Below are 21,855 nucleotides of genomic sequence, written 5' to 3' on the forward strand. Positions count from 1 at the left end.
ATATGCTAACTTCTATTTAAGATTTTTAAAGAATATTCTATGATCTAATTTTTTTTTTTTTTTTGGTATTGAATTTTCCTTTTTTTGCAATTCTTGTACATGAACTTATACCTAGTTATTTATGAATTCTTAATCAGAACCACTAAAATGCATGTCTGTAATAATTAGCACGTTTAATATTGCTGTGTACAGTATTAAACCTGTTTATGCTAAATTGCAATAAAGGATTTTGATATGATTTAATTTATCAAAGCCCTCACATTTCTACCTTTTTACCTTTGGATCTGTAGCAAAAGCAGGTCAGAATGTTTTTGTGATCTTATCATTGTCAGAGTGGTTTCATGTGATTATTACATAAATGTGCTGCCTCCCTCACAGAATGTTATCACTTGAAATAGTTACAAATAGGCTGCCTGAGACACTTAGTTTTAAGATTTTAGTCTAAATCCTTTAAGGCAAAAAAGAACTCGGTAATTTATAATTATGGACATAAACCTCAGACACGTGTAGATTCACTGATCAGTTTGGATAATTATTTTTGCCTTGTAGACATCACAACACCCTGGTTGCTACCACCCCTGTGAACAATCCTGAGTTGGAAAAGTCAGACATCAACCTGCTCTGAATAACTTTCATCTCAACGTTTACTTTGCAGATATTTTGAAATATGGCTGAAACAGCCACAGGATCAGACCAAGATCATTCAAGTGTACACTTGACATTTTTCTTTCAATTCGTTTCTCTCAATTGAAACCTTTTCATAACCGAATGTTTTAAAACAACAATAAAAATAAAGCCCGGAGACGAGACGGGATGTGGAGTCAATCCAACTTAGAAAACATCAGTCCAGTGGATACATTATGGTACAGTTATGTTCCCTGACTAGAAGCACTGAGATGTACCCTTGAGGGTACCACCCCAGTGACAGTTCCGTATAAGTTTGTTTGTTTTTCCTGAGTGTACTCGTTTCTTAACTTCAATCTTGTGAACAGTTATGTTGAAGACTACTCTGCAGTGAACTGTCCACAGCTGATATCAAAGATGTTAGGCAGCCATTTGAATGTATACATTATTATTAATTCATTTAGATTCATAAATTATATTCCTATAAGCAGCAACAATGAAAAAGGTGAATAAATGACAATTTATGAACAGTCCTTTTATTACAGTCGCCCTTCTGTCCTCAAACTTGAATAGATCTGTGGATGAATTCTGAAGATCTCTAGGAAAGATCTTTTGTAGACCCTTCATATGGTTTTGCAGATACACAAAGCCTTGTATTTGGTGCCATTACCAGAATAAAGCAGTTCATGGCTAGACATTGACTGAACAAGTACATTAACCTAATGAACATACCCATGAGCTGTCTCTGTTGTACACTCTTCTGTAACCACTGATACTTCAGTACTGGATGAGTAAGACCAAAAGAACATTTACATTCTTTAAAAAAAACATTAAAATGTAAAGAAACTCAGATGGCAGTGTTTTAGGGCAGCTGAGGGACTCAGCGATCCAGTTTGAGTTTCTTTGCCTCTGGTTCTGGCTCTGGCAACGCCACACTGACACCCGGGATCTGAAAGAAGGGAGCCACCTTTAGCATTCATACACATACACAAATACTGCTGCTACCTCGTCAATTAGCAGCCCTGCAGCTGGACTCAGCCCTTGAGTGAATTTTAATTATGTAATGTCCATTAAAAATGGTAAAGCACTCAAAATGTTCTACCATGAAGAATTGAAATATATAACTCTATATACATGAAAATATCACACTATTAAAGAACAGTGCCGTCTTTTTCATGACACAACATGGCAGAGGACCTTTCCTTAACAAAAGGGGGAGAGAGAGCAAAAGAGATGAACGTACCACTGGCTCCACCAGGGCCATCCTGATCTTCTGGTGCTGGATGTTGGAGGCGTCCAGACTGATGGTCACTTTGACTCTGTCAAATATGTGGAAGGTGTGCTGATCCTCTACGGTCAGGGTGGGGCCCTGAAGAGAGAGACAGAGAATGAAGAAGAAGGAAAAAAAAAAAAGTTTGCTGGTCAATTTCAGACAGTTTGATATCAATTGTATAGCCCATTACAGTTTCCTTTACTGGTAAAGAAAATGGTTCTATATAGAACCAGGACCACTCAGATAGATGGAAAATATGCTGTAGATGGTTCTATACAGAATCCTTTTGAAAATGTCAAGCTTGTAACAATAGAAGAACCCTTTTTAATTCAAAATAGAACCCTTGACATAAAGGTTCTCTGTGTCTATTAGAACCTAAAAGTGGGTCTTTTGGCCTGGGCAGGTTAATTTTTACAAAAGCAACAAATATTCAGCTGATAATCACAATCAAATTCTTGAATCCACAGCTCAACTGGAATGGCCACCAAATGGTATAACATTCCTTACTTGCGGTTTCTTTGAGAGCTACGCTGAAGCTTCAGGAGCTTTAGCCTTGTGAATCATCTCACCTAACGTTGGCAAAACAGACTAAAAACACTATGCCTGATTAATACGTCTGAAAACACCTAGCAATTACTCCTGGCAGACCACTACTTGTGCTGTTTAATAAAATTAATAGATTTCAGGTGATAAGAAATAGCCCTTTGCCCCTCAGATAAGAAGGAGTCCTGTCCAGCTAGCTTCTAAAAACATTGTGTGGATCGTTTTAAATGTTTAAATGTCTAGACTGGTGTTCAGAACAACCTCTGAGTCGAAATTGAGGCGCGGTCCAGGCTTGTCGTTGTTCTCGAAGAACACTGTGCCCTCCAGGCCAAACTTGGGGATGAGGATGATGATGGCATTCTTCCTCACAAAGAGAATGAAGCCTTCTTCGTTTAGAATGCCTTTGTTCTTGAAGAAAAGCTGAAAGGCAAAGACATTAAACAGCTTGAGTTTTAATCAGGGGCACTGATGGGCATGTAAAGATTCGTGGCTCAGCCCAGTTCACTGTAGAATTGTTTTGTACATCGTCCCCCAGAATTTTTTGATTAACCTGTTAGATGTGCAGCTGCTACTTTTATAAGGATGAACACATCCACCAAACATGCAACGATGCAGAAATGTCGACTGGATCTTATTAAAATCATAAAAGAAGACAATGCTGTAACAAAACATCCAAAAAAGGTCAAAAAGGGAGATGTTTCCCCAATAATGCCTTCTCAAAGTCCTCTGCACATTTCCTGTCTCTCCACATCAGTTTCTTCTACACGTCTCCTCTCTAATGTCCTGCTATCAAAGGGACATTTAGTTTTTATATATTTTAGCTGAATTGTCTTTAGGTAAAACTCGTCTTTCCTAAAACTAAACAAGACAATATCTCTGTCTCTTATACAGTACCGTGCTCTCGTTCCTGTTCCCCTTTCGCACAGTCTCTCACATCTGCATTTGAGGAGCGGGTGAATGCGCTCCTGAATGAAATCGTGGCTTAGGAGGATGATGTGCAAATGTGTGAAATGTTAGTGTTAAAAGCTCTGGTGAAAGGGTCTGGTTAACAATAGCCCAGGACAGGCGACACCCCGCCTTTTAACCTTTATCTTAAAGGAGCCACATCCAGCTCCGTTTCACACTCTTAACAATAACTCAGCAAGTCTGCAACACATTCCAAATAGTTACTGAATTATAAGCCATGGGATGTAATAATCCTGGGAATGTTAAGGTGTTAAACCACAACTGATGTTTTCAAGTCTTCCGCGTGAAAAAGGGTGAAAACTACTACGCCAGCAGCTGCATGCTTTCTTTATCAAGTGAATTAGAGAGTTGTGCTGTACCTGTGTGTGGAAGGCCACTGAGGCTCTTTGTGCGTACTGTGCCATTTTGTGTCTGTAGTTGAGGTTGTTGCACAGACTCGACTGCTTGTGTTTGTCCATCAGGTCCGGGTAGGTGCTGTCTGCGTTAATGGCCACTGCCAGAAGCCGATGCACAATGATATCGGAGTACCTACAAAAATGAACATTATGACGTTGAACTGACAATTGAAAGTGAATTAGTATTATAAGTACTGGTGGCAGACTGTACGACACTAGCCGTACAGTACAATTACTGATATGAACTTAGAACTACCAGTACCCTGTTCGAGTACCTGCGTCTGTTTCCAGTCACACAACAGTAGCTCTACATATATATCCTAGCTCAGTATGCTTGGCACCTTGACGAGAAGGGTAATCAGCTTCAGCACAGGTACTCAAATACAGGTCTTACTTTGCAACGAAAATGACAAAATTTGTGATTATGTAATTGTAACCTGACAGTGTAGCCAAATCAATCTTCATTATACACTCACTGGGAACTTTATTAGGTTCAATTGCTTGTTAACACAAATAGCTAATCAGCCAATCACATGGCGGCAACTCAATGCATTTAAGCATGTAGAGGTGGTCCAGACAACTTGCTGAAGTGCAGACCGAGCATCAGAACAGGGAAGAAAGGGGATTTAAGGGGCTTTGAACGTGGCGTGGTTGTTGGTGCCAGACGGGCTGGTCTGAGTATTTCAGAAACTGCTGATCTGCTGGGATTTTCACACACAACCATCTCTAGGGTTTACAGAGAACGGTCTGAAAAAGAGGAAATATCCAGCGAGCGGTCAGTTGTGTGGACGAAAATGCCTTGTTGATGTGAGAGGTCAGAGGAGAATGGGCAGACTGGTTCCAGATGATAGAAAGGCAACAGGAACTCAAATAACCAACCAAAATCTCTGAGGAACGTTTCCAACACCTTGTTGAAAGTATGGCACGAAGAATTAAGGCAGTTCTGAAGGCAAAAGGGGGTCCAAACTTTTACTAGCACCTAATGGCCGGTGTGTAATTTCTTGCATGGAAAAGGACTGTTTACAGCGATGTCATCAAAACACGTGTTACTATAGGTTGCTGCACAATTTTTAAAATCAATTTCAGTGTATTTTAATACCTTTTTAAGACCTCAGCATAACTAAAATAATCATTTCCACCGCTTAACAATGCACACACTTAAATGTGGCATTTCAATATCTATTTTATTCAAACCTACTGGCACTACCTTTACATGGTCTTTTCAGTGTTTCTGACGATCAGTTCTGCTGTCCCTCTAGTCCCTCATCAATGGTGAGTTTAGACCACAAACCCCCTGTCGGGTGGGTATTTTGTTTGGCTGCATTAGTTTAATACACAAGATGACAAAGCAGTCAAACGAGCTTCACACAGATCTTTAAAGTGTGTTTATGGAGTGTATCTCTCACCATTACGGCATATCCCTTGGCGAGCATTCCTCTTCATGGCAGATGAATGAAGGACACCGAGCCTTTCTCTGTCTTACCAGCTTCCGCAATAAAGCACAGAAATTCACTATTTTGACTTTTTTTTTGTGTAACCTTCGTTTAGCCTGGTCTGGTTTAGCATCTGATGTTTTTCCTACATGTTTAAAGCAGCATTTGGAGTCTTTTAAACTCAAGGCAATGAAGATACTGGATATGTTTGTTGGATGAGCTTGCCAGACCAATTAAACAGTGTCCTTTTGTGAAAGCGGGTCAGTTCAGGAGTGTGATTTGTCAAATATATAAAAAGAACAATGCAATGACCAAACAATAAATTCCTATTTTTGGCCACTTTTACCTGCAGTCTGAATGAAGCCATGTAACTATGACTACGCACAATGTACTGAACTCTTTAGATGGAGTAGCTGTGGCTTGGTCATTTCCTGTAGTACAAGACTATGCGTTTTATTTTGGGTCATCCTCACCTCCTAATGGGCGAGGTGAAATGCGTGTAGATGGGTGAGGCCAAGCCGTAGTGGTGGAAGTCGCTGTCCATTCCTGAGCAGAAGTAGACGGCTTGCATCATGCAACGGGTGGCTAGGATGCGCAGAAGTGTGTTAAAATAGGGGAAGTCCTCCAGAACCGCTTCATTCAGGGAGTCTGCCAGTGCCTTGGCAGAATCTATGCGTATTTCCAGCTCCTGAGGAAGAAGATTTATAATCTATTATTATCTATTTATAAAATAAAATAGATAAATGTGCCTAAAAATAGTCAAAAGTCACAGGACAGGGTTTTTTTTTATTTTATTATCGACTTTTATCTCTGGCGTCATCTCAAACAAATTGTGTATGCTGAGAAAATCCGCAACAAACACCACCTTCAGCACCACATCGTGGAGGCTTGTGACAGCATAAAAAAATTAAATAAAACGGTGTCCCGTGACTTTTGACTCACCCTGTATACACTGGTTGAGGTATCAGCGTCAGAAATGGGATGTTAGTTAGATATTACGTTACGGTGCAGTGAATAAATCCAGATGACAAAATAATGTTAACCCTTTAAATACATTTCCAGGAATGTAGAGCTATTATGCTTGTACTTTGTGCTCTGTACTAAATCCAACCTATAATAAAATGGTGTTAGTTCTACAGAACAAAAAAGCAAGGAAAACCCTTTCAAACTAAAAGGCATTAAGGCCAATGAAGATGCAAGTAAATTAAAGAGGGCATGCCTTATTAGCAGCTTTTAAAGAAAAACAATATTAGATCAGTTTTAGTATCAGCCCATTCTCAAGGGTTCTGCATGAGTATCAGAAAAGAAAAAGCAGTCGTGTTATCTTTAAAGTAAATGCATCAAAGTAAGCATAGCTCACAGAAGCCATAACATGCATAGCTCCAAAAATCTCAGCTACAACTTTTGCACATCAAACAAGCACTGATTGTCTATGCGACCTAAACATCACTCAACTCAAACTAGAAATAGTGCAAAACTGGACAGCTTCAGGATTGACTGGTGAAACAGAATAGGTGTGATGTTACAAACATTAATATGAGCCACCTGTAAAACATGCATCACTGTTCCGCCTCTGTCCTCTAGTGCACATATTCAAGTGACATGCAGACAAATATATGAACATTGGCATACGACACTACAGAGTTCAGCAAGTGCAGAAAGAAATTTCAATCTTTATTATTTCTTCTAAATCAACAATAAGCAGTCATCTGAAAGTAACGGGTGTTCACACAGACACCTAATAAACTGTTCGTGAAATTAATGAATTAATATTAAAATATTATAGAAACAACCTTTTTTTGTATTTTATTTGAATAATTATAAGCATCATACGTGCCCTTGACTTCGCAGCCTTGATGAGGATGTCATAGTTAGATGGTGGAGGGGCGGGATGTTTTCTGAGCAGAGCGCACTCAGAGAACTCCTCATAGATCTTCTGGGCCACGGAGATGTTCGCGAGCAACATGAACTCTTCCACCATGGAGTTAGTGTCTCTAGAAGAGCAGAGAGGGGAGGAATTTACAGGAAGAGTCTATAAACATCAAAGGCAACACAGAGCCAGGGTTGCAAGACACAGACTTAAATGTCATATTGTGCTTGTGTTGCAATTGCAATGCACCTTTCATTTTACTAAAACCATAAGTATAAAACAGATCCAGCATCTGGAACTGTGATTGGTCACGATGCTCACAGTAAATCATTACTGATCTGTTTGAGGGCTCATTTATATACTGCAATCCTGCTCAAAGGCAGTATTGCAAAGGTCCATATTGAGAGAACAATAAACTAAGCCCTCCATAGAGTACATTATATTTCTTTGCTAAGCAATACAAAATAACCCACTAGTTTTTCCACCACAGTGGTTTAAAAGCAAACTACGCACTTCAGCTCCTTGGTCTGGAGGTCTATGGGGTCGTGAGTCTCGCTGTCCATGTGGAAACGAACTTCAGGAGAGGAGAGAGTTAAAGCTCTGAAAAATAAAGAATTCACCATACAGAATAGTTTAGATATAAACAAGAATTAGGGAACTGACAGTTGCTCTACAGATCTGGGCTGTATTAGTGGAAGGCTTACTAGTATAAAAGTGTGACACCGACAAACAATATTGACTGGTATTTAAAAAAAAAAAAAAAAAAGAAAAAAGAGGAAGCCAAAAAATGCTAAACCACAGTCCTGCTCACAAATACAGATTTTAATAATCTCCACAAACACTGTAAAATTAAAATATTTCCATTACAATTTTCTGTTAGTAGGTTCGGCAATACGACAATAATTATCATCATCATGAGAAATTACATCCCAACGTGCCAGAATATTCTCTTCTGAACACATCGTGGACGTCTTCAGTGCTTAAAAACACCTCCCAACTGCATAACTGATTACAAAGACAGCACAATTAGTCCTGCTTTATTGGATTTAGTGCAGCACAGTGAGTGAAATATGGAATAAAAGTCATAGTTTTAATAGTATTTTTAAAAAGTAGCACTACTTTGTAAGTTCCTACTCCTCAGATGTCAGAAAAAAATAAACATTGTGACGTCATGAAAACGTCTTGAAGTATTGTGATATATCAGTCAGGAGACTTGAGAAGTTATTTTAACTAAAAATTTTGAAAATAGCTAGAGAACCTTTCATCTTAAGTAAATAAAAACAATATAAAAAAGAACACAAGTCACTTGTTGTATAAAGATCTGTTTGTACATTACTTTCAACATAATGCCATCTTCTAAGGCACTGGCTTATTAACCAGCATGGCCAGCAATCAAGACAAGAGAACACTGAAGACTTTTGTTTTGTAAATTCAGAAAAATGAAGATTTTTTTAAAGGACTCCTTTTAAACATCCTGTTAAACTAGTTGTTGTTACCCTTTTGCAATTCGCTGTCCCTTTAAAATCTTGGCGAGTGTGTTCAGCCCCCGCAGGCTCTTGGTGATGTCGTCATTCATGCTGGCATCATCAATTCTCATCTGAGCTTCAGCGTACGTCAGAGAGGCCTGAGACAATAACCTTGCTTTTAATTCATCAACACCACACCAACTGAATACAAGCAGTTATCGCTCTAAACTAGTGACTGTACACCGCCTGTCAAAAGTTTGGAAACTTCAACATTTTCCACGTCATATTTGACGTTCACTGTTACTGTCCAATAAGGAAACATACTCACAAAGAGGTTCTGATCGAAAAACAGCTACTTGCTAACACTTTGTTTCAACACCCAGCTGTTCATTTTTTATCAGTGTGTTCTTTGGAATGAAGAGCAGGCTTTACTAAAAAAAATGCAGTTTTCTTTTCAAAGCCATAAAAAATGTTGAAAGTTCATGTTGAAACTCTTTTGCACTAAACTCTTTCATAAAAATAAACTAGCTTTTTTAATGTTAAACTGTTGCAAACGGACAAAGAAAACATGCTCAAGTGTATTACATTGTAAGAGTGTCAATGCAGCAACACCCGTGTCAACAATGAGTGCACATGAAAGTAACGGCATTCACTAATTAAAAGAAGGCGGGGGGGGGGGGGGGTCTGGACACTTGAGCATGACCATCCAGTGTATACTGAATGTGGTCCCATAAAACCAACCTAATATTACATAGTTTCATACCTTGGAATTGATGATGCTTTTTGTAAAGCGAGTATTGAGGATTTCAGCTTTGTGGTTCATCTCCCAAATACAGGAGAATGCTAATCTGCAAGGAGAAACATGCTGAAATTAGTCACCACCAAGAAAGATTTTGAAGAATCAAAATGTGTGTGTGTGTGTGTATGTGTGTGTGTATATATATATATATATATATATATATATATATGTGTATGCACACACACGCACGCATGCACAAACAATACCTTTCCACATTGGAGCGCAAAGAACAAAGGTTGGAGCTCAGAAGCTCAGGAACCATGTCAATCCTCTGGGGAAAAAAATGAACATCATCACAAAAATATAATAAATACAATAAAATAAAATATAAGTTACAAAGGTATGTTAGGGTGGATTTGCACTGTGTATCAGTACATCATGTACCGTGTGACCAGTAATACTGGGCTGTTTACCTTTCCACACAAGTACACTGTGGTGCCTCGACTGGCCGCCTCCTGGTCTAATGCATTTCCTGGACGTATAAAATGACTGACATCTGCTATATGGACTCCAACCTGAAGCAGGGTGGACATTAATGAGATTCAGAATCAAGCTTCGCTCACTGGCTCAGCCAGACAGACCTATAAACCTTACAATGTACAGAGTATGGGTCTAAAGTTAAAGTGTGAGTGCAGCAGCAGCCAAAGGGTGTATGGTGGCAGAGAAAGGGATCAATGATCATCTATGATCAGCATTTAAAATAGATGAGATTTTTTAATGATTTGGTTTTCCTACAAAGTTTTTGTTGTGTGTTGAAACATTATATTGAACATTTTTCCTTCTGTTAGTTCTTTGAATTGAAATACTTTATTAGGACACATCTGTGATGAAACTTACACATCTTCACAGTAACATAACTCTCACATCTGGACAGGTGAGTTTCTAGCGAGTTGTATTTTCTACTAACCCAAGCATTTGCATCACACATGGTCACATGATGACAGAAAACCAGAAGCTTATGACACTGTGAATACGACACTGCTGTATTACTATAGCTTTCATTCAATTACCACTTCAATCAGCCTATGGGATCTCGCTTTTCTGATTTAATTAGAAAATTAGAAGAAAAACTTTTCTTTCTTACCCTGCTATCGTTCTCCCAGTGTAAAGAGGATTGGTATGAAGTTTACTACCCAAACCAAGTAAACAGTTAAGAGACTCTTCCTAAGCATGCATCATTTTGCAAATAAGGAAGTGTTTATTATGAATGGACCTGTTAGGAGACTAAACACGGAAAACATTTTTTTATCCTGCCTAGAAAATCATGGAGATATGTAACCAAAAGTAATGACTCCAACAAATGGAAAATAAATCATGTAAATATAATCCCTGTAATGTTATTAAACAAGTCTGTAACGAACGTAATTGAATAGGGAAATAGAAAAATACACTGGCATTCAATCACACAAACCTCCAGGTTTCCATTTTCCAGTTCCCGACAGTGTAACGCATCATCGATGTCCGTGCAGCCAGGAGGGTCTACACTGCACACACACAGGTGTCTCAGATCTGCCCTCACTTTCAAATCCTGAGAAGATCACGAACATTTTAAACATACAATGATAACCTTCCGTTTTTGTGTCAAATACAATTTACATTTTATTCTTTGTCATTGCTGAAGTTTGCATTTGGAAACATCTAACCCCTCTGAAATTACACAATCACTGCCTGGTTCGAAAGCACTACCGATATCAACAGTGACTAAATACATGAAGCCCTGGTCCACAGCCATGCTCTCTAACCACGGTCAGCACCCAAACTGTGTTTACCTCTTCAGTTATACCCCAGGGCATTTTCGGCAGAAAGCTGAGCACAGCCTGAGAGAAAGGCTGGTGTGGAACGTCATGTTCTAGAAGCAGAACCTCCGTCTCTGTGTCTTTATCACCAGCTCCACCCAGGTTCCTCACAAAGTGTCCCTGTAAAACACCATTAAGAAAGAAGTGAACGTAGTTACCCAGAATGTTCAGCTCAAAGGGGTGAATGTTTAAAGGAATTTTCTGTCCACAAATGCTCTAATTGCTGATGATGAAACTATACAAGCCCAATTAGCATATAAAACAGACAATGCTCTAATAATTAGCGTTCAGCCTTATCCTTAATTCACAGTCAGCCACAAACAAAATACTTGTTAACCTTCTAAACAATAAAGCCACATAAAGAACGTTGATAAAACATCACTGTGGCAGTCGGTCCGTGTAAACCTACATTGGGATATCTGGAATTTCTTGGCCAGCCGTCAATGGCTACAATGATCCTCTGGCCCACCAGCGTGGAGGCCTGACGTGTCTCTATACGGATCCGTGGGATGCGTCTGTCTGCTGGAGTGAAGAGATGCCTGGTGGCCTGGGATAAGAATGGAGAACAAAACTGATAAGCAAACTGTATTTTACATTACAGGGCCTTTCAAAGAGCAAACAGCCTGATATATTCACGCACTAAAGGAATAAGTCTGTGTGATTTTTAGTTAATGAGAGTTGTTAGTGAGCACTGGTGAGGCACAAACTTGGTCTTAATTACAATTACATTCGATATGTACACGCGCACACGCGCACACGCGCGCACACACACACACACACACACACACACACACACACACACACGACCGATCCACATTCCAGGAAACTGTTCATCTAGGAATGCTCGGACCTGACACCCATCATGTGGTGGTGCACCATTTTGCTGGAAAAACTCAGGGAACGTGCCAGCTTCCAAAGTGGACTGTCCGTCGTGGGCCAGTTGAACGGCCCCCAACGTCTCCTGATCTGACCCCCTTAGACTTTTATCTTTGGGGTCATCTGAAGGCAATTGTCTATGCTGTGAAGATACGAGATGTGCAGCACCTGAAACTACGGATACTGGAAGCCTGTGCTGGCATTCCTTCTGCGGTGTTGCTATCAGTGTGTGAAGAGTGGGAGAAGAGGCTGCGCTGACAATCCAACACAACGGGCAGCACTTTGAACACATTTTATAAGTGATCAGAAACTTGTAAATAACTCATGAAAGAATAAAGTTACGTTAAAGCCAAGCACACCGTTGTTTTTCTTGTGAAATTCTCAGTAAGTCTGACGTGTCACACGACCCTCTTCCCATCGAAAAAAACTAAAGTTGGATCCAAAATGGCTGACTTCAAAATGGCCGCCATGGTCACTAACCATCATGAGAAGTTTTCCCCCTCCCATAAACTAATGTGCCACAAACAGGAAGTTAATATCACCAACCATTCCCATTTTATTTGGGTGTATCCATATAAATGGCCCACCCTGTATATATAAAAAATACTATTTTTGTACACAGAACTCAAATAAGACTCTTCAGGCCCTTCAAGGCCTTCAGAGAAGGTCTAGTGACTGTCTGAAATAATAATTTTAAAAAATGTAATGTTTGGTTTTATAAACCACTTTTATTTGTCAAAAATATCACATGTTATAAACGTTGTAATAATGCTTTTGTGTCATTGTTAAATTTTGGACAGAAACAAAAGGGTTAAATCCATAAAATGGCCAATGAACATTTATCCATTCAGGAATTTTTTTCACCCCCAGAGAATCTATTTAGGTACAGCGAGGCAGGCTCTCCAGGTGGTTTGGTCTCAAAAAGGCCTCATGTGTCAGATTAACCATTAACATAATTAGTTGCTGGTAGAAGAACTGATCAATCACATTTTGGTCTACAATTACTGGGACCAACTTTGTGTGGGAACATCACTCTAGGCCTTCTGGAAGTCCAGGATATGTCAATGACTGCAAATAAAGAGTCGTAGCACTATCAATTTTTAACAACAGTTACATGCCATGGCTCTACTGTAAAACTAATACATATAAGATAAAATACATTAGTATATCAGTTTCAATGTCCATGTTTATTCACCCCCCCCCCCAAAAAAAAACAAAAACAAAAAAGTTACCGTGAATCAATGTTAACTAAGCATGAATATACTACTGGAAAACCTTAGGGACACTAGCAGAAATGACTATGATTGAAAAAGTGTTTTATTCCTTGTTTTTGGCCAAATTGTCACTTATGGCCAGAATCATAACAGTCAATCTTGCATAAAATGATTTAAAAGTTTAAACGAGCTTTTACCTCTTTAATCTGTGACTGGTTGAGCATCCCGCAGAATGGGCGCCAGTTCCTCTTGATAATCCCCACCACTCTGCCTGTGGGCTTCAGCCTACTGGGATCCAACACAGGGCTCTCCAGCTGACCCCAGAACAGCCAAGAGGGAGACCATGAGGGACAATTCAATCTTAATCAACATTTAAATCTTTCACACAGAAAAGGATTATTCATAAAACGTAGGGCTGCACTGATACTAATACTGGCACTTTAATGCAGTACAAGCAACAGTCGTGAGGATTTTGATACCTCAGTTTCTCTCATTGTGTAATCGCTTATAATTACAGTCCAAGTTAATATTAGTTGCTAGTGAGTCTGCACTGATCTAAAGCAACATCCCTAAGTCACCTTCTTCTCTGCCTCCTCTTCCTCTGTTTCTTTATCACTCGGCCGATCGTCCTGTAGCACCACGGAGGAAGGGGCAACCCACTGCTCTTTGGGGAAAAGTTCCACAGCAACTACATCCTGATGCACAGCCCGGTTCAGGTTCTGGAGGCCCTGCAGGAGAACCTGCAAGCACACCGAGTCAGTGAGAAGAAGATTCTATTATGCTGTGAAAATTGTTTGCAGTTCAACCTAAAACAGTTTCTTTACATGGTAGGCAATTTAACTGGTTGTATTCAGTGCAGATACATTGAATGAAACAATGCAAAGCAAAATTTTAGCCTAGATGAAGAAAAGCATCATGTATGAATCAATTAGAGCAGGAACAAACTTCAAATCAGAGTTACAGTTGAGCAGTATAACAGCAAGATCATGATGGGTCAAATTTCTGCTACATGTCTGAAAAGCCAAATAAATACAATCCACCCATTTACATTTTACAGGGCTCACCCACTGACTGGTGATGTGAGCTCACCAATAGGTAGTGCTGATAAAAAGAGGGGAAAGTCAGAGCCAGGAAAAGAAAAAACAACCCTAACAAACTAAGTATGGTTGCAGCTTTGCAACAACTACAAGCTACAAACACCATGGAACACATTTGATTTCAACACCAGTCGCTCAACTTTACGCTCTCAGATATCCTCTAATCAGGCGTCATTTCAGCATCAGTTAGCTGGAACCACAGAACAGGGTTTGGCTTTCTGTCACTCCACCAACAGTCACTCAACTGTTGCTCTGCCAGAGATTAGTTTATATCAGGTGAACATTTAGTCAGAATCAAACCTGTACTGTGGTGTGGCATTGCTTGGGTCTGTAGCTGGCTTGCTAAGTTCAGGCTGCAGATCAAAACATGGAACAAAAGTTAAAGGCGTTTTCAAACTAGAGCTTTTTCCAGGACCGAGGTCCGCTTGCTCTGTGAATTCGTAAGTTTGGTAAAGTATAAAAGCTGATTCAAGCCTGGAAATGGTCCACTTCTAGGCTACACTACTGTAACGCACTACTGTCAGGATGTACGAGCAGGAATCTAAGCAAACTTCAACTAGTCCAAAACGCCGCAGCCAGGGTCGTCACTAAAACTAAATCTGATCATATCAGTCGAGTGCTATCATCACTTCACTGGCCACCTGTTAAATTCTGTATTGATTATAAAATTCTTTTATTGACATATGAAGCCCTACATGGGCTCGCTGCTGAGTACCTGCAAGACCTTATTTCCTATTACGAGCCATCACGACTACTCAGATCCCAGAGTGCCCAGCTTTATTAATAGTTCCTAGAATTCAGAAGGTTTCAGCTGGGGGAAGAGCTTTTTCTTATAAAGCCCCCAAACTCTGGAATGATCTTCCAGAAACTGTTCGGGACTCAGACACAGTCTCAGTCTTTAAGACTAGGCTGAAAACTCACTTGTTCAGTTTAGCTTTTGGTAGCTAATGTTCCCCCTTAGATAAAGGCAGCAGATCCAGGGGTCCATAGACACAGGGAATTATAGTAAACTGAGACGCTGGTGCTGTCGTCCAGCACACGGTCACTCAGGTTTGTGGACGGTGGAGCGGAGGGATGCCAAACTGTTTCAGAGTGCTGCCGTGTCTGTGTGTCCTTCTGGTTCTCTCCTTTTAGCTAAGCTGTCATAGTCAGATCTGCCGGAGTCGTTAGCCACACTCTGTAAATGTTTATATCCCCTGTTTTGCGTAAAACAGATAGAATAGAACTAATTCCCTCTCCCTGCCTTTTTTCCAAGTATACAACCGCCCACATGTCCGGCCGGACACTAATGGACGACTGACTGTCGAGCCCTCCTGCTACCCACTTCAAACCAGCTGCCCACGCCCCAGCTACCGCCACCTACCTTGGACTAGCTGCCCACCATAGACTCCTATTTATTACTACTACTAATACTACTGCTATTAATGTTAGTAGTATAATCACTTGTAGGTAGTTTGACCAGAGGAGGACGGGTCCCGCCTGGTGAGCCTGGTTCCTCCCAAGGTTTCTTCCTCAGCTCTGAGGGAGTTTTTCCTTGCCACTTCTTGTTAAAGCTGTCTTTACTGGAATTCTGTGAAGCTGCTTTATGACATCAGTTGTAAAAAGCGCTACAAATAAATTTGATTTGATCTGATCTAGAGAACCGATCTCTGGTTCTCCTGAAATCAGTGGTCTGCGATTTGCTTCCAGGGAGCTCTGGTTTTGTCCACTGTGTGTGTGGTAGCACTCTGCTACCGGTGCCACATGCGGGGCTGCATGACTGGTTTGTGGTGTAATGTCACTGCTTCAAAATGATCATATCACTTCCCGTTTCAAGTTTCGTGATGGCGGAGAGAGGATTGCTCAGGACAGCTGAGGAAAAAAAGTGCTGTTCTTTGCTGCTTGAGTGTTTTTAATCACAAGAAAATAATAAAAAGTAGCAAACGGATGAAGCTAGCGCCTACCCATGTGGAAACCTGCTCACAAAAGTGAAGTATGGAATCGTGTGATTGATCCACAGCTCACATGGAATTCTTGAGCAGCGATAATGAGCCCCTCTCCCACACAAGCCCAGACTCGGTCCGGAGTTCGGACTCTCACAACCTTTCTGTTCCTTCGGTGCCACTTCACTTCCTCAGATTTGAATCATCTAAACCTGTGTAGGTACTTTAGTTAGCCAGAATGGAGCATGTTCTGTGATGATCAGAGCTGCTAACCAGCTCCAGTCTCCTAGTTAGCAGCTCTGTTTATTATTTAGCCATTTTTAAATAGCTAGCTGGACATTTACTAATTCCTCCATACATATAAAGTAATAAAAACAATGTTTAATTAACAAAATGCTAGTTTTAAAGAAAGGTACAGTGGCATTAACACAACCAAATTTCACAAACAAAAGTGAAGTTCCTCCTTCTTTTTTAAAAGATTTAATTTTCCAACTGATATTTGACCACTGTTCTGATTGGCCACCCATTTCGGATGTGTGGATCCTTTAAAAGTCGATAATCACACACTCATGACGCTTAACTGTTTTCCCCTCACATCTTCTGCTGTAACAACACTCTGTATCACTCCAATAAGTAGGCTATGCTCAAAATGTGTGTCGTATGTTTATGGTTGTGACATCACAACCAAGAGCAATTCAAAATAGGCTGGGTCAATGCTAAATGAGTACAGAACATCTAGTTTGCTGTGATACAGGCCCTTTAACCATGTGGATGATAACATCTCACTTCTGTGATATATGCTCCTTGCTCTTATGTGACAAAGAAACACACTTAGTTTGATACCTCTGTGCTGTCGTCTCCTTCCCTTTGAACGAAGACGGTAGCCTCCAGGTAGTTATCTCTACTGGCCCGGAATGTTCCTTGCAGGAAAGTGCCGCTCTTAATGCCCGCCTGAATCCTGGACAATGGGAGGTGCTCTGGGAAGAGGAGCTTGCTGCCAGTGATCTCATTCTGCGCAAATGCAATCAGCAAAACAGACACTCAGAGAGGGGAAAATGCAATGTGTTCAACTGAAATGAAAAAGTAACATCTGTGGCTGTACGCACCTGATCATCAGACGTCAAGGCCAGTCTGTCCACAAGCTCAGGATTGCCAGTGAGGCTTTTAATGTACTCCTCACCTGCGTGGAGAAGAGAAAAGTATATTTACAGTAACAAAAATATTGACAAGATGAGCCGAACCTCATTTTTCAAGCACTGTAGTTTTTTTTGGCATCCTGACATTGTTCTCAGAAGCAGAAACATCTCTCAAGCACTCAAATATGTAGATAACTCTAAAATAACAGCCTGATGTGAACTCAGTTCTAACTGAACAAGGTAGTGATAACTGAACTTATCACTAAGCTGAAAAGCTGTTTACATCTACCTAAAAATAATACATTTCAAAGGGACTATACTTACATCTATAAGCCAGCAGGCCGTTTTGCTCTGCCTTGTCTCTGTTGGCACGATCGTTGGTCAGCAACACCACTTTCAGCTCCCCCACACTTGGAGCTTTGTTCAGGTGCTCTGTGTACCATTTAGCTGCAACGCGGATGGCTCGATCATTGCGGTCGTTGATGCTCTCTCCCTGCTCCCGCTCGATAAACGTCTGCCTGAATCACACAATTAAATGGTGTCACACCAAAACATGTGACCTGTGAGATTCTGTTACCATAAGCTTACTTATTGTGGGTGAATAAGGTTTGGTAACGGTTAGGGTTAGACTACATGTGATATTTATTAGAGGTAAAATAATATGCCGGAGCTACAGAGCTAACGCAGCTACAAAGTAATGAAAGCTTAATGTTCTATCCTCTCCCTAGGTCACGGGTCGAAAACCCAAATTTGAAGAAGAGCCAATTTGTCGTTTCAATAAAAATCTAACCACCCTGGGGGCCACAGCATTTTATGTCCACTTGACCATGTTGGCTGTAAACATGTCTCAGTATGTGCTAATGCGCTAGAATAGGCTAAAAATATAATACAAACAAAATGCAGACCTACTTTGCTGTTCTTTGAGCTTTAGTTCAGCTACAGCCGCTTTTCTCACATCTCCAGCAGGAAACTTTCCCACAAAAGTACAACGGTTTCTTGTAAAATGTCTCTCGCCGTCCGACTTTTTAACGAGGCTGAAGTCGCTTCCATTTGTCACCACCTTGTTTAAATTTTCCCATTCCACCTTAAATGGTGCCTGAGGTGCCAGAATGGAACCGCCGCACCATTTAAGGTGGAACGGGACAATTCGAACAATAAGCTGGTGATGTTTCAGTATTTGAGAGTTGCACATTAAACGTATCAGGAAACCTGCTGAATGCTTATGAATGCTAATAAGTCCATTCATGTTTGTCTAAAATCTCGTTGCCTTGTCGTTAGCCTCAAGCTACGTGAGACCATTTTCCACGTTGCTATGGTGACGCACAGTCTGCGTGCCAATCTTTGGTATTAAAGACTGAACTAGCAGGTATACATGACCACTCCAGCATGTTGCCAACCCTCACCCTAGTGCAAAACTAAAAAAAAAAAACAAAGCAAACTAAAGAAACAAACGTGTTGATCAACAACTTTTTGCACAAGGGGAAAATTGTGTATTTTTTTTTTTAACTTAGGAAAATGCCTTTGAATCGAACAAGCATGTGGTACGACACCTCTTATAACTAGTGTGAACTGCCGCATGGACGTTACCTGTGATGTTCGTTGGTAAACGTATAAAAGTGTTTCTCCTTTTCATGAGTGGCGTCTTTGATCCGTTTGTAAACCGGGGGGCTTCTGTGTCTCACTTCTTGTAAAACTGTCTGGAGGATGATCACATTCCTGATTAAGGGGTCCTCGAGAATATCGATCTGTTGGGATGTAACAGGAAACGCTTGAATGGATGTCTCAACATTAGATGCTTTGAGAATGAAGATGCATCATCCTCACACCTCCTTTACAGTCACATGAGAGCCAAAGATAACAAGTGACGACTGTTCAGCATCTCTCAGACAGTAAACTCACGTGCCACTCAGCTTGGAGGAGACACACACATTAGGATGTACCTGACAGGCTAGTTGTTTTATGCATATGGGACGTTGACAAATTTAGCAAATGTGCAAGAGCGAGCCGTCAGATACGGCAAACAGTGAAATACAATTCTGGAGACTATTAATATTCCTATTATTGCTGTTATTGTTGTATTTTACTTACATAAACATTTATTGCATTAAATGTATTAGCCTACTACATTAACATTAATGATTTTTAATAATCAGCTTAAAAAATAATAGATTTTTTTTTTTTATTTAGAACTGTTTTAATACCACACTGTTATTGTGACAAAGGTAGAAACCACTGAGACTTAAACCTGAGCTGATATCACCTGCCCATAGGTACAGACAAATTTGCGATCAATAATTTCACTTTAACGTATAATTCAAGGACTAATGGGCTGACGTTAAAATCAATGACCACCCAAGTGGGCTGTGCCCCTTCAGTCACTCCTCTCTTTAACTGAATTTTCTCACAGGTCGGTCAGAAACAGCCAGACCTTTACTCTGCTGCTGTGTAATAAAACCTTTAAAAAGTGGGGGTATGACTGAATAATGCAGATATTTGGGAAAACCGATCAATTCAGTTAATATGCAAGTAAAGCCAGAGCAGCTTGAGGCTGGTGCACCAGTCTAGGGACGTCTGCAGAGTCAGAACTGTCCACAGTGGTGGTGACAGGACCCAGACGTCTAACCTCCCAGGAGTCGAGAACACTGTACCCACCAAGACTGTACGGTGTATCTGTAACAGCAAGCCGCGGATTAAGCCTGACATAAAGGCTCTTCTGAAGGAGAAAAAGAGGGCCTTTAGTTTAGGGGACAAGGAGGAGCTGAAAGCTGTGCAGAAGGAGCTGAGGAGGAAGATCCGGGAGGGGAAAGCTAGCTACAGGAGGAAGATGGAGGACCAGCTACAGCAGAATAATGTCAGGGTCTGGATAAATAATAAAGGATTATCTTATCTTATCTTATGGCAAAACAGGCTCTAAAGAATGCTTTACATTTTACATTTACGGCATTTTGGCTGATGCTCTTATCCAGAGTGACTTACAGGGTGTTAGGTGGTGTTAGGAGTCTTGCCCAAGGACTCTTATTGGTATAGTGTAGGGTGTTTACCCAGGTGGGGATTGAACCCCCGTCTACAGTGTAGAAGGCAGAGGTGTTACCCACTACACCATCCAACCACTTTAGTTTTTATGATCCACTGATATTTTACAGAGGTTAACATTACTAACAGAAACTAACACGTAGGTTCACTGGTGGTTTTCTCACAGTGTATAAATCGGTTATATTTCAGACGCTGTGACTCCTGTGGCTCTGATCTGACTGCCACTGTAAAGGAACCTGACTAAGCTCCTCTAGAACCGACCGATTCACTCTGAACCACTTTGTTTACACCTTACAGCAATTAAAACACGGAGGAAGCGGTAATTTCCCCGTAAGGACTCTCTGCGAGGCTATACACGTTTCAGCCATGCTAAAATACTGATACCTGCACTGTATTCTGCGCCACTTAAGGTGGAACGGGGAAACACGGAGCCGAACGCTGGTCTACAGGAAGCGAGACCAGCGGGCAGCGGGTGTCATGAACCGAGCCGACACAGCCCAAGACCGGAGGGCGGATTAAAGCACACCCACCTGGTGCAGGACTACATTGGTGTCGGGGATCAGGTAGTGAGGATAAGCGCACAGGTCGCTCTCCACCCGCGCGTCCTGCTGCAGAACCGGAGCTCCGTCTTTACACTCCGTGCAGACTTCACTGCCGCACCAGATGTCGTCCCGCAGGTAGTGCTCCCGGACTACCTTCATCACCCCGCCCGCCCGGGTCTTCTTAACAAACGTTTTGGACTTCAACATGGCTCAGGGGGATTCTTCACTCCGACCGGGGGCTTCACACACCGTTCAGCACAACACACCGCGGCGGAGCCTCACGTGTGACCACCCGGGACGACTGCAAAACATGTCCGGGCTGCTACAACATCCGGCCCCTGTTTACCCGAGCCGACACGCTCACAGCGCACCGCCAGGGGGCCCCCGAGAGGGAGTCCTCAATGAATGGGCGTGAATGGAGCTAAACGGCTAAAACGACAAGTTAAAACAGTTTCGCGTCACTTATCAAAGGCTTTCCTTTCACTGTGAAAAGCATGAGGGCGCTTTTAATTAAAAACAAGGGGAACTAACCTCATTTTCTCTGCAGCAAACGGGGGTTTGGCCATTGGCTAGCATTGCTGAGTGCTGATTGATTAGTTTTACTGCTACTGAGTGCTGATTGATTAGTATTACTGCTACTGAGTGCTGATTGATTAGTTTTACTGCTACTGAGTGCTGATTGGTTAGTTTTACTGCTACTGAGTGCTGATTGGTTAGTTTTACTGCTACTGAGTGCTGATTGATTAGTATCACTGCTACTGAGTGCTGATTGGTTAGTTTTACTGCTACTGAGTGCTGATTGATTAGTATTACTGCTACTGAGTGCTGATTGATTAGTATCACTGCTACTGAGTGCTGATTGGTTAGTTT

At 41.1% G+C, this 21,855-nt stretch overlaps 1 protein-coding gene across 1 annotated transcript; it reads right to left on the reverse strand.

Annotated features, from left to right (window-relative positions):
• Window positions 1-1,138: 1,138 nt before the first annotated feature.
• On the reverse strand, window positions 1,139-21,290 carry dis3 (DIS3 exosome endoribonuclease and 3'-5' exoribonuclease). Its single transcript, XM_017712130.2, has 21 exons — window positions 20,974-21,290; window positions 18,998-19,155; window positions 17,735-17,928; window positions 17,381-17,454; window positions 17,118-17,285; window positions 13,834-13,995; window positions 13,453-13,569; window positions 11,575-11,712; window positions 11,139-11,285; window positions 10,781-10,897; window positions 9,783-9,884; window positions 9,576-9,640; window positions 9,334-9,418; window positions 8,601-8,728; window positions 7,618-7,704; window positions 7,072-7,228; window positions 5,708-5,922; window positions 3,766-3,934; window positions 2,702-2,860; window positions 1,868-1,993; window positions 1,139-1,573 (listed from the first exon to the last, which is right to left on the reverse strand). The coding sequence occupies exons 1-21, from the start codon at window positions 21,190-21,192 to the stop codon at window positions 1,505-1,507; spliced, it is 2,856 nt and encodes a 951-aa protein (XP_017567619.1). The 5' UTR covers window positions 21,193-21,290; the 3' UTR covers window positions 1,139-1,504.
• Window positions 21,291-21,855: the final 565 nt, after the last annotated feature.

Source organism: Pygocentrus nattereri, chromosome 12 (genome assembly GCF_015220715.1).
Source record: "Pygocentrus nattereri isolate fPygNat1 chromosome 12, fPygNat1.pri, whole genome shotgun sequence".
Classification (NCBI taxonomy): domain Eukaryota; kingdom Metazoa; phylum Chordata; class Actinopteri; order Characiformes; family Serrasalmidae; genus Pygocentrus; species Pygocentrus nattereri.

Excerpts from the sequence above, each read along its gene's own strand:
- dis3 (XM_017712130.2), bottom strand. The coding sequence starts at position 21,192 with ATGTTGAAGTCCAAAACGTTTGTTAAGAAGACCCGGGCGGGCGGGGTG. Across the intron at positions 5,923-7,071 it reads TCAAGGCTGCGAAGTCAAGG|GAGCTGGAAATACGCATAGA; the intron begins GCACGTATGATG and ends CTTCTTCCTCAG. Across the intron at positions 1,574-1,867 it reads TGGCCCTGGTGGAGCCAGTG|ATCCCGGGTGTCAGTGTGGC; the intron begins GTACGTTCATCT and ends CCCTTCTTTCAG.